At 52.1% G+C, this 13,336-nt stretch overlaps 1 protein-coding gene across 1 annotated transcript; it reads right to left on the minus strand.

Moving 5' to 3' along the window:
• Positions 1–10,219: 10,219 nt before the first annotated feature.
• ANKRD9 (ankyrin repeat domain 9) lies at positions 10,220–11,346 on the minus strand. Its single transcript, XM_050897759.1, has one exon. It carries the CDS (start codon positions 11,341–11,343, stop codon positions 10,408–10,410), a length of 936 nt encoding a protein of 311 aa, XP_050753716.1. The 5' UTR covers positions 11,344–11,346; the 3' UTR covers positions 10,220–10,407.
• Positions 11,347–13,336: the final 1,990 nt, after the last annotated feature.

The following is a 13,336-nucleotide window of genomic DNA, read 5'->3' on the forward strand; positions in this document are numbered from 1 at the left end:
GCAGAGATAATGACTTGGGGAGCGGGGCAGGAATAAGTCAAAGAGCCTTTAAAGAATACGTGCCTTAATCCATGCTTGCTAGGGTGAGTAGAGGTAAGATGATGGTTTCAAGGAATACTGAAGAGAATAATTCTGACGTATGGAAGAAGAATGAGGAAATGAGAATCAGGCTTAGTGGCAGGAAGAAACATTTCCTCACAATAAGGCTTATTAGGTTGTGCTGTTGTCAGGAAATGGTGGCAGTCCCATTCTATGAAGTATTTAAGACTGCACAAAGGGAACAATCCCTGTAATGATATAAAGGGATGAGAACATCTATCCAAGCCATTTAATGTTTTGTTGCTTTGCTTGATTCTTTTATGTAGGTGGTATCACCTTGTTTTCACTTCTTTAAGTACTCTTACGTCCTTTTGTGTTCTGTTTGGTAGATCTGAATGGCATTAGCAGAAAGTCAGGGCTTTTGAAGGTGCAGAACATGTGCATCTTCCATTGATGTCATTTGGTGCTGTGGACACTCAGCATTTCTGCAAATCAGTCCTCCTGCTGTCTTGGTTTATATGTGAGAACATTCAGGGCTTATTGATGGCCTGTGTGAAAACAGTGCTCTTTATTGCAGAGGAGGTGCGAAAGCAACCAGCTGGCTAGTAATACATGTAACATCACCTGTAATAGCTGTAATAACATATGTGGGGGTTTGTTTGGTTGTTTTTATTTTCAGAATCAGTATGTCAAGCATGAGAAGGGTTCGTTCAACCACTGATGATTTGACATTACAACAATATGGCAGATTTATAAAAGGAAATTGGTTAGACTTATGTAGTAAATCCGTTCTTGTCAAGCTCTAGGTGCTGGTTTCAATAATCTTTCTCCCCAGAGGTGATCCCTCCACAAGTGGATGCTCACATTTACTATCAGCCTTTGTCTTCCACAGGCCTGAGCTGTGTGGTGTAACCCTTTTATTTATTACCTGGTAATTTGCACCAAAGCCAGCCATCTCATGTATTTCTCCATGTTTTCTTGTGGTAGCAGCACTTTCCGAAGGGATGATCAGCAGTAAACTTGTCTTTACCTATAGGCAGATGAAGGAGGGCAGGCAAACAAGAAATGAGAGCTGAAGGTTTGCTGCTGACAGACTTACTGTGCTCAGGAGCAGTTTCCAAACGCTGCTCAGAAAGAAGTAACCCTGAGTGGTGAGCAGGCTGGGGTGACCCTCGCTAACCAGAAGTTCAGCAGGGTGTCAAGCTTGGAGTTTACAATGAGGGTGTGGGCTTGAGAGTAGCAGATGGTCAGGGCAAGTGCATCCTACAGTAATAGAAAAGTGAGCAACAAACCAATAAAGAATGATGTTTTGCCATTGCAGAGGCTGGGGAACTAGGAAGGCAGGCAAAAATGCCGTCATCATTGTGCTACAGTTTCATGTTTTGATACCACAAAGAATACAGGTTCTCCGTAGGCTCTGAGCTCAAGACTTGCTGTCACAGTGCATGCAGCCCTTTTGCCAGCTGAGCTAAAAGCCATCGGCTCAGATAGCCAAATTGGCTTTTTTTTCTTCACCGGCACCAGCTAATAGAGAGAGGTAGGGCAGGTATCTTTCTGCTACACTGTATTTAATGCCTAGGTCATCAAGACCACTTATGGTCAACATCACATTAAAACAGCATGTTTGGTATGTGTCCCATCAGGGAAGGGTGTCTCCTACAGACTCAGCTGCATCAGTGTCAGGTTTGGATCTGAGTAAAGCTTCAGTGTAGCCTAATTAATGAATAGGGCCTGGTAAGGTCACAGTCCAAAGCAGGGATTTGGTTGCATAAATTTCTATGCTTTTGTTTTAACAGGGAGTCTACACAAGATTTGTTTGGTATCTGAGCAACCAGTTTCTAAAGCATCAAATCCCAAGCAGGAGGCTGGAAAGGCTTCTTTTGATTCTGGAACAAAAGACTTCCAAATACCCTCCCAGCTCTGTATCCTTGGTTTGGTACAGTAAGTGCCACTTCTCCATGCATGAACTGCAAATGCTGAAAAGGTGAATAGATGCAGGTCCACACTACCAGCTGGGACTTGTCACCTCCCAAAGTGAGTGGTCAGGGCTGCTTAGCACCCTCTGAAAGGCACAGCATTTGCTAAGGGAGCTTTTCCTTTTGAGTTGGAGGTGGGCAGGGCCAAGCTCTGTGTTACTCCTCCGCTCTTCTGCCTGGCTCTAGTTTGGAAAGTTACTCCCTCACTATCAGGGGCAGCAAGGCAATTTGCTCCCCCTTTTTCCTTCTCCCATCATTCAGCAAAAGTGGAAAGAGAATGGGAACACATCAGAGTCCTGCTGTTTGAGCAGAGCATAGAGGATTGTGGTTCTCTTTTTGGCCCCTGTGGGCTTAGCTGTGCAGTAGAGAGAAACAGGTGCCTGATAACTCCCTGGCTTGTACAAGCAAAAATGCTGTTTGCAGGTGCAGCGTGGACTATTGCAGGACAAGGTCTGCTACTAGCTGGCTTGTGTTGAGTGAGTGCCTGTGAGACTTGAGGAGTTAAAGGCCACTGCTGTGGCCACCGCAGGGCAATATGGAGCCAGAGACCTCTGGTGATAAGAGTATTTGCTGATATTACTTGAGAAAAAGCTCTAGCTCAGAAGCTGGGATTTAACTGCTCTCTGTCTCTCTAAACTGGTAAGGGGAGGAGATGTGATGTGAGTTGGCTGTTCATCATGTGGGCAATGCATCAGTACCACAGGCACATCGTTGCTAGCCATATCTAAGCACGTATGTAAGTATAGCTGATACCATGTGGTACCAAAGAATTAGGACCTCAAGTTCTCACAGCATTCATGAGACAAGCCACTGTCTGCTTGGCTGTGCTGTCCTCCCCAACCCCCAGGTGCCTCCTACTCTGTGCTTCCCCAGGGGCCTGATCTCACTGGGGAACTGAGAGACTTAGAAAGTCTCTTCAACAGTGAAGGATAGCTTGGATGCTGGCCATACTCTTCACCCATCACCATGCTGGTAGTGTGCCTCCCCTGCACCCTAAGAGCAGTGGTGTAAGCAGTGCTGGAAGGGGCCAGTGGCAGACTAGAGTCTCAGGACAGGCTGTGCTGGGGCAGAGGGCTTTATTCCTGAGAGAAGGAATGGAGGGTGGAGTGTCTCCCACTGCACACCCAGTCTGGGGTGACGACTCTCATGAGAAGCCATAGTCTCCCGAGAGATCAGACTGACTGGAGCAAAGGGTTACGAGGAGATACACCTTGAGTCTTTCACCTAGAGCTTGGTACCATGGCCCTGGCTGATGGGGTGATAGCTTGCTGACCTGTCATGAAGGGGGGATGATGTTGCTGGATGTGAACTGGCCACTTCTGGCCAGCACATTGTACAGAGCTCCAACACCGCAGCCGATGTTCTCCATAGTGAAGTGTTCTCCTGGGTGATACGTCCACTACTTTAGCTGTGCAGCTGGCATTTCACTTTGAAGGAAATGATCTGCTTTTATCCTTCAAAATACCCTACCCAACGAGTGACTCAGTGAGTGACTCACCTGGTCTGCCCTCCCAGCAGTTCTTACCTCAGGGCTGTCTCAGAAGGTGTTTTTCTGCTAGGACGTTCTCGGTGTAACCACAGCCCTGGTGCTGCTACTGGCAGGGAAGATGAGGTGGCAGCAAAGCTGAGTCAAACCTCGGGTGTCTGAAGGAGACGGCAAACCTGAGGGAGTGCCACGCTCTTCCTGCTGGCATGTGAGTGTTTCCCCTTGCTAGCACTGAGAGCTCTGCAATGGCTCTTGGTCAGACGGCCGTGGCCCTACGGGGCTCTCAGTAGTTTTCCTAAGCTCTGTGGTCCCTAAGGTCCCTGCATCCCTCCTGCTGGGCAAGCCTGCAAATGTGTTGTAAGTGAAAGAAGCAATGTGCCCCTCTCCTCGCAGAAGCGGTGGACAAGCAGTCGCTCAGGTCAGCTCCATTACTAGTTCAAGAGTTTTGTCCAGCCTGCCTTTGGCCGTAGCCCTGTCTGTGCACGTCATTTAACAAAGGACTGAAATCAGTTTGAGAGTCTGCATCCTTCTGTCTTGTCACTTAGAGTGACTGACCATGAATAGCTTTCCTTATTGCAGGAGTGGGAGAGAGCGGGAGAGCGCTAGCAGATGGTTTTGGAGGAAGGGACATTCAAAAACTCAGGTCCTCAAGGGACTTCATTCTCTCTCTTACTGTGAGTTAGAAATTACTTATCCTTTTAGGCTTTGCTCTAAAATGCTGCCTCAAACATTGTCAGGGAAATGACACCGCATTAAAAATATGAATGTGATGTAGTATAATGTGTTTACTATAATTTACTTGCACCATTAAAGAGAAGAACCCTAATGATTATAAAATAAAGCCTGAATATTAAGAGCATGATGCCAAAAAACCACCCTTACATCAAAACAGTAATTACCACTGGGGCTGGAACAAAGGAGCAGAGGGACAATTTTGGGCAGGGGAGCTTTGTTGGCTGAGAGAGAAGATGGGGCTGCCCAGTCTTCCAAACAGAATCAGGGTCTGTGGACACTGCCTGATCACTGGTGTGTGAGGTGGGAGGGCTGCTGGGAGAACAGACAATTTGCCCTCGAAGCTGTGAGGCTGTGGGAGAGGAGCCGTGGTGAATGGTGCAGGAATCAGGGAGCCAAGCGGCAGGGAGGATGCTGTCCTCCTCGGAGCTGGAAGCTGCTCCCTGTCCTGGCTGAGGCGTGGAGCCAAGTGCTTTCTGCCTGGAAGGCGCTCTCTCTTCCCTTGGCCTCCTTCCATTGCTTTTCACAGAGGACCCTAAGGGAAGGGCTTGGCTGGCCCTGATGCCTTGCTCATCTCCCTGTTGAGACCCATGGAGCTTCCAGCCCTTGTGTTTGCCTTGGGTGGGGAGTGCAGGGAAGGGGAGACTGGCCCATGGTCTCCCCTCATATCCCAGGCATGCAGGTGTCTTGCCATGGCTCAGAATGGGTTGCACCAGGCCTGAATTTGGGAATTGAACTTTTTGGGCCCAATATGCTTTCCTGAAGGAGAAGGGTTGATTTGCACTGTTTCCCATTAGATTTGTAGTACAGGGAACATAACCTTAAAATGGCTGGTGTGACTGGAGCTCACCCAGGGTCCTGACTTACTGGCTCAGACTCTTGCTGAAACCTTGGTCGCAGAGCTGAAGCCCAAGTGTGGGACAGATCAAAGTCCCTCTTTGGCTCCCTTGCTTCTCTGAAGAGGGTATCTGCCTCCCTCCTTGCTGACTCAGATCCATTCTGGTCAGTTCTCACATTTGCATTAGGAAGTGATTAATTTTTCCTACAGAAGAAGGAGGCAGGGTTGATGGCAGGGGATGTTTTGTGGTTTAGGAACAGATGAGAGGTTGAGGTGATCTGGATGGGACCTTTGCTGGACTGAGCCACAAGTTCCTCAGAGAGCCTTGGATGCTCCATCGTTTAAAAAACTATAAAATAAGGTTGGACTTAAAGCAGATGCTGCAAACCAATCAGATGTGATAGGCCCAACATGGGAATTGCTGGCCTGTGTCATACACAATTTGGACTAGATGACTAGACTCTTCTGACTTTAGCAATAATTCCTAAACGTGATGAGTTTCTCATCATTTGAGGCTTCTGAAGATTTGCTTTGTTGATTTATGTGGTCTTTCCATTTATCAGCTAAACCACTGGGCAAAGAGATACCGGTCCTTTCAGAGGTCATCAGGGCAAGTGTGGGAAATCTTTTTATCCCAGCCGAACTTGGATCCATTTCTTTTAGCAGCAGTAAGGGATCTCTGATGTTTTTGCAAACTGTATTTCTGTTTTCTGCTATGACTGCTGAGTTTTGCAAGAGAGCTCTGCTCCTTCCGTTCTTGTGCTACACATGCATGTGTACTTGCTTAGTGGAAAGAGCAGGAGTAAATCAGTGCAAGCAGCAGCCTTGCAACACCGTAGATGTGATTCTTGTGCATGATAATAGAGGACAGTTTGATGTGGTCTGAGCAAGTAATAGGCAGAGTTTCTTTTTCACACATTGTAGGTGGAGGAGAGACCACTGAAGCCAGGCTGGGAATTAATGGTGATCTAACCTCAGACAGCTGCTGACACCAACCCGTGATGGAAGTACTGTTACTAACATAGTGTTATGAAAGCTGGTTTGGAAGGATTTACAGTGCTGTTTAAATATTAAGCACATGGCATGGGTGCCTTGTTTGCCTAGTTGGGAGCACTGATCTGAAGATGGGATGATGCAACGCACAATGATCTGCTGATGTCAATAGATTTGTTATATTGCAAGGCAAAAACCCATATGACTTGAACACCAGACGTAGGACAAATAGGGATTAGGAAACAAACCTGGCACCCTGGCCCGTTTCTAGTCTCTGTCTTTCCATGCCTCTGTGCTGGATCTTTGTCCTTGCTATTTTCAACTTCATTTTCAAACCAGCCTGTAACTGCGGCCCTACCTATAGCCAAGGCCTCCTCTCCCAGCAGGTCTTGCTCTCGGTGGTTTCCTGCTTCCTTTACTCCTTTACTTAATGCCTGCCTGAGTCTGCAAGACTTGTCCACACAGAGGAGCCTATTCATTAACAGCCCTGTTTCTCTCCCTCTGAAACTGTATGAAATCCTTACCTATTTGCAGCAGATATTCTTTGTGTGGCGCTGAGTGTTAAACTGATGTTAGGCTTGAGATTCCATACCATGCATATTCATGAAGTGAGTGATTTTTCAGGTGTGCTTAATATCTGCATCTTCTGCCAAATTTAAGGTGCCCATGTCTGGCAGTGCTCATACCAGGCTGTGACCATGGCAAGAACAAGGATGCAGCTTTTATGGCAGGACCGTACGTCAGAGAGCAAGACTGAGACAAATGTTATAGCAAGGGATTTTTTAGACTATTTAAACTACCTAGTTTTGTGTTCATGTCAATTTAAATTCTTTAGCTACTTCATGTTTTGGGTAAAAGATGACTGTTAAAGATCCCAGATCTATTTTTTAAACGAGTTACGCAAAATTACGATAGACTTCAGCTCCTTCAGCCAACTCTAGACAGGCTAAACTTTGTAACTCCTGAAATATTTAAGGGAGCTGCAGAGAGGAGTCACTTTTATTTTTGACTCTTTGCAATTAACCCAGTACTTCCTCTCTCCCCTTGCTTTCCAAATAAAAGTGTTTCAGGCCTTTTTTACCTGTCATAGCAAATAAAACCACTTTGTACTACAAGGTGGGTAGTATATGAATATTTTGTTTTGAAAGTGCTTGAGCAACACATGGGAAATACTTATTATATTTCAGCACGGTTTCATGATAGGAAGTAGTTTTTTAGAGGAACTGGCTGTAACTAAGCTTTTCAGGAATGTTGGCTCTACATACTGCCTTATATGCTTTTGAAAGCATTTCCTACAGATGAGTAGTTTGCCTTGTGTGACTAGATTTACCTGTGCAGGTAAGACAGAAGCTTTTAAGTATATATCCTTACTCCTGTGCTCTCATGGTGTTACGACTTGGTGAATCTTTCCCACACCTTTGTGGGCAGCTCCCTGACTCTAGCTCTGGCAGTCCTCTGCTGCAGAGACATAATGACTGTCCATGTTTGCTCTATTAAGCTTGGCAATGGTGTTGCAAGTGGCACTAATTGGCATTTTTGCTGGCAGCCTTTGCCAAGAGACAGAGAACTGCACGGGCTGTGGAGCCTGTACTCCACTGTGCTCCAAAGGTGGCAGAGGACAGAGACACGCTGGCAAGTCAGTCTGTGGAAAGCTGATGCCACTATTGCTTGGTCTATAAACAAAGGACTTCTGTTTCCAAGGCTGAGAAGCCCCAGCCTTTTTCCAAGCTGTGACTCTCTTTGAAAAACAAGCCTGGACCCAGCTGGGTGAGTGATCTGTGTAGTCACCGGTGTAGTTTGCCCACAGTTCCTCTCAGCCTCTCCAGATTAAGCATCTCAGACACATCGACGAGCCACACGTAGCGAGGTCCGTCAGTGACCTGCAGCAGAGTGATCCCAGCATGGGCTTGGCAATAGGCTTGACTTCTGTCCTAGAATAACAGGAGGGGCACAGCAGTTAGCTGACTTTGGACCTGTCACAACGTATTGAGGGGACCCTTTCTGTCTGCTGAAGTGAATTACCCGAGAGCTGGTGGGAGGGCTGTCGGGAATCGCAGGGGCAGCTTTGGCCTTGAATTCTTGTTTTGTTAATGGGCTCATTTTAAGGTGTAGGATGTCCTGCCCCGCCTGTCATGCTGTTCCAACGTGTAATTACCCTCACAGCTTGGGAGCAGGAGCGTCTTCCAGCGCTCAGTTCAACTAACCAACTCCCCACTGCTGAATCTCATTATGTCTTTGTCAGCAAGGCTGATAAACCTTTCCTCCCACCCCCAGCTCTGTCTCTTCCCCCACCTCAAGACACTATTCCATGTGCAAGTTAGACCTGACTGCTTTACTTCTCGTGTTTGGAAGATGCTTCCACACCATTATTACAGAAGCAATGGGGAACATGTACTTAAAACATCTATCTTGCTAAATTCTTTATTTAAGTGGCTAAGCGAGGGATTAGTTCTTTGGATTTCTGTATTTTTATTATCAACAAGGAAGCTGAAGAGAACAGTTAGAGTTGTTCTATGCTTTCCAGCAAGGGACCTAAATTTCCCGTGGCAATTAGTTTGAGCATGTATCAGCTTGGTTTCCTGGGAAAAAGGAACATTTGTTCTTCTAGGAAACATTTTCGGTGCCATCAGTCTAAGAATAGCAATCTTCTTTCTGTTGCATCTCAAATTTCAGAAGTATGGCTTATCTTTTATTGTGCATGCAGTATGCAGATTATTTTAGATGAAATACCACTCTGTTCTGCTGAAGCATGAACAGCTTATAGTGCCTCATTCTGTGGTTTTCTTTTTTTTTCCCCCCTAGCCAAAATTAATTCACGAATAAAGAAATTTGTGCCTTGAACATGGCCTCTTCTCTCTGAGCGCATCAGTTCCTTGATGACCCTAAAGGGAACAACAGTGCTGAAATAGTTTGAGTGGCGAACAACTCCCTGGCTACAAATTTAAGCACTGAAACAAAACCCTACAGTTTCACTGACGACTTCCAAGAACAGAGGCAAAGCTCCAGTGCTGTGGCCTAGGAGATTTCTATCATTGCAGTGCTGGTGGAGCTGGCGCAGCTCGCTCCCTGCAGAGCAGGCAGGGCCAGTGCCAGTTTTACAGGGAAGCAAGCAGTGTGACTGTCCTGAATGCTGTAGAGTAAAGGTTGCAGAGCAAAGAACTGAAGCTGTACCCTTTGCTCAGGACTTTAATGTGTCTAAACACAAGTGTTGGAGGCCAGACATTACCTCTAAAGGGCTTTTCCATCTGGAGCAGCTGTGAAGATGTTTTATGTACCTTGGAGCATCTCAGAAGGGATAGTTGGGGGAAGGCTGGATACCTAAGCTACTCCTTTGGTACTCAGAGTGGACACCAAGACTGCCACAGCTCTGTCAGCTGAACCGAAGCCATCACATCCTGCTGGGGACTGGCAGTGGAGGGGCTGGAATCCACCGAAAAAAGCTGCTCCAGGGTCCTGGGCCATTGCCATACCTACATAAATCCCTCTGGGCGTAGCAGAGGGCAGGCACAGGGAGGCTGGCGCTCCTGCTCTGTGCTCCTCTCCTCACACCTCGCGCTGCAGCAATTCTACAGAGGGGCTGCAGGGTCCATTCCTGCCTCCTGCCAGGGCAGGAAGATTTTTGGCCAGAGCAGTGGGTGTACTCCTGCTCTCCTCTGCCCGACAAGCAGCACCTTGGCTCTCCAAGGGGAACAGAGAGAACTTTGCAAGGAAGCCAACTGTTATTTATGCATATTTTAAAATATATTTTGTTCAGCTGCACATCCCTGCCAGCCTTGTTTAGGGAAGTTTTAATAGTATCTGGCTTCTCTTTGGTCTTGTATACAAGATGAGGAAGTTTTCATCTGTGCCTTTAAAAAAAGGCCACATCCCTGCCAAGATGTATTAGGAGAGCTGTAAAAAAGGAGTCATCCTGTTCCAGGACCGCAAGGCTTATGTAACAGGGAAATCCTAACAAAAAGATACACCCCCACGCCACACACGCTTTTCCAAGGCACATGCCGCTTCAGGCTTTTCAGTTGCTCGATTTGTATTTTGATCACATCTGCCACTGGTTTATTCAGATGTATTTACAAATATATTCTCCCACATACCCTCATTTGTACATGCCATAGAATGTTTTTATAAAACGCAGTGCAGACCTCACCTCACCACAAGGATCTTTAAATAAAATATATTGTAAAGTGCCAGATACAATTCTTTTAAAAAATACAGTTCTAATTAAAACAGATACTTGGCCGCCACATTAGCAGCTTTGTATACTGATACATTTTTAGCACAACAGTCTATTTCTGTCAGGTGAGCAGGAGGCTCTCATACCACCCCTCGGCTCTCATACCACCCCCCTAGCTCTCCAGTTTCAAGTCCAAAGGCTTTAGAAAATGAGGCAGAGGCAGATCGTCCAGAGCCTCTGGGAAATGCTCAGGTGAAATGGTCCTGATCAAGACACGCATGGCTCTGACAAACAGTGACGGGGGAGCTAAGCCCACCAGGCACTGGAACCTGTTCTCCCCGAGGAGGTCCTGCCACCGCTGCCCGTTGTCCAACAGTTGCTGTTTCATTGTGAACTGGAGGTCTTGAGGCACGAAGAAGAAGAGGCAGTCAAGGCAGAGGAGCTTGGCGCGCATGTTCGCTGCCGGCACGTGGGAAATCTGCTGCAGCAAGGTGTCGAGGGGGGTATTCCCGGCACTGTCCTGCAAGCAGGGCGACGCGCCGTGCCCGAGCAGCAGGAGCAAGCACTCGGGTCGCACCAGTTCGCAGGCCACGTGCAAGGCCGTCTTGCCGCCCTCCACGCGGCTGCAGCCCCGGCGGTCCAGGTGGCCAGCTCTGTCGCTCGGCGGGAAGGCTTGGACGGCCTTGAGTATTCGGAAGAGGATGCGGACCCGGTTGTAGCGGACAGCCATGGCCAGGTGCGGGGCCGAGGACTGGCAGCAGCTGAAGCTTTGGCTGGGCACGGCCAGGGCGCTCTGGGGGAACTTAGTCAGCAGGTGCCGGGCGTAGGGCTGGTGGTCGTGCACCAGCGCGTAGAGCAGGGCCTCCGAGGGCGAGTACACGCTCACCTTGCCCCCGTCCTCCCAGTGGAAGACCTCCATGGTCCGCATGTCCTCCAGGAACCAGACGGGCAGCAGGTCCCTCACCGCCTGGTAGAAGGCGAAGGAGGATTTCTTGCACTGCTTCTGGGACTGGGCGCCGCGGCCGCCGACCCACCGGACGCTCCAGGGCATGGCGGGCGGCGGGCTCCGCCGGGGGCTGCCTCCCACCCCGGCACACAGAGGCTGCATCGGGCCCGGACCTGCGGGAGCAGAAGGGCGGTCAGCACCGGGCGGCCGGGGCTTCCCGGGCTGCGCCCGCCTCCCCGCCGGCCTGCCCGCCCCTCTCGCCGCCGGCGCGGGAGGGGCCAGCGAGCCGCGGCGGCCCCGCTGCACCGGACAACGCCCCCGGTGCAGGGGACACCCATACCCCGGTGCATGGGAGCTCCCTCCCCCGCTGCACGGGACGCCCAAGTCCCCGGTGCAAGGGAGCCCGGTGCACGGGCCTCCCATATTCCCGGTGCACGGGAACCGCCTCCCCTCGGCGCACGGGACTCCCATATCCCCGGTGCACGGGAACCGCCTCCCCTCGGTGCACAGAACGCCCGTATCCCCGGTACACGGGAACGGCCTCGCCTCGCTGCACAGGACGCCCGTATCCCCGGTGCACGGGACCGGCCTCCGCTCTGCACAGGACGCCCGTATCCCCGGTGCACGGGACGGCCCCCCCCCCCCCCCCCCCGGCCTCCGCTCCGCACAGGACGCCCGTATCCCCGGTGCACGGGAACGGCCTCCGCTCCGCACAGGACGCCCGTATCCCCGGTGCACGGGAAGCCCTCCCCCGCCGCTGCACGGCAACCCGCCGCTCCCGCCGCACGGCCGCCCCGCTCCCGGCTCCTTCCCGCCCCGGCCGGCCGCCCTCCCGGCGCTCACCTCTCCGCCGGCTCCGCGGTGCCGCCGGCCGCTGCCCGTGGCCGCCGCCGCAGCCGCAGCGGAGGGGCGGGGGTCGGGCGCGCGGCGCGCCGCCGCGGGGCCCTTTTATCCCCACCCCCGCCCCGGGCGGTGAAGGTCGGTCAGGACCGGGGAACTGTCCAGCCGCCGCCGATTGGCGGCCGCCCCGGCTCCCCCGGGCGCCCATTGGCTGCGCCGAGAGGACGGGGCCCTGCACCATCGCGTGCGTCACGGGAGGCAAAGTTCCAAGAAACTTGGCTGCCGGCTGGGAGCCCCGGCGGGGGCGGGGCGGGGACTGCCGGGGGGGGGGGGGGGGGTAGGGGGTAGGGGCCCCGGGTCCGGGGGGGCATGGGGTCCTGGGGGCATGGGGTCCAGGGGGTATAGGGACCCAGCTGCACGGGGTCCCGGTGCGTGGTCTCCAGGGGGTGTGGGGTCCTGGGGGTAGGGAGTCCAGGGCACGTGGGGTCCAGGGGCACGTGGGGTCCTGGGGGTGCGGGGTCCTGGGGGTTTGGGGTGCGACAGCATAGGGTCCTGGGGCATGGGGTCCTGGGACATGGGTCCTGGGGGTGTGGGGTGCAGACAGCATAGGGTGCTGGGGGCATGGGGTCCTGGGGACATGGGGTCCTGGGGGTGTGGGGTGCAGACAGCAGAGGGTCTGGGGGCATGGGGTCCTGGGGTCCTGGGACCCAGGGGCTATAGGGACCCAGCTGCACAGGGTCCCAGGTGCATGGTCTCCAGGGGGTGTGGGGACCTGGGGGTAGGGAGTCCAGGGCACATGGGGTCCAGGGGCACGTGGGGCCCTGGGGGTGTGGGGTGCAGACAGCAGAGGGTCCTGGGGGCATGGGGTCCTGGGGTGTGGGGTGCAGACAGCAGAGCGTCCTGGGGCATGGGGTCCTGGGGGCATGGATCCAGGGGTATAGGGACCCAGCTGCATGGGGTCCAGGTGCATGGTCTCCAGGGGGTGTGGGGTCCTGGGGGTAGGGAGTCCAGGGCACATGGGTCCAGGGGCACGTGGGGCCCTGGGGGTGTGGGGTGCAGACAGCAGAGGGTCCTGGGGCATGGGGTCCTGGGGGCGTGGGGTCCTGGGGGTGTGGGGTGCAGACAGCAGAGGGTCCTGGGGCATGGGGTCCTGGGGGCATGGGATCCAGGGGGTATAGGGACCCAGCTGCACGGGGTCCCAGGTGCATGGTCTCCAGGGCGTGTGGGGACCTGGGGGTAGGGAGTCCAGGGCACATGGGGTCCAGGGGCACGTGGGGCCCTGGGGGTGTGGGGTGCAGACAGCGTAGGGTCCTGG

Source organism: Gymnogyps californianus, chromosome 5 (genome assembly GCF_018139145.2).
Source record: "Gymnogyps californianus isolate 813 chromosome 5, ASM1813914v2, whole genome shotgun sequence".
Taxonomy (NCBI): Eukaryota; Metazoa; Chordata; class Aves; order Accipitriformes; family Cathartidae; genus Gymnogyps; species Gymnogyps californianus.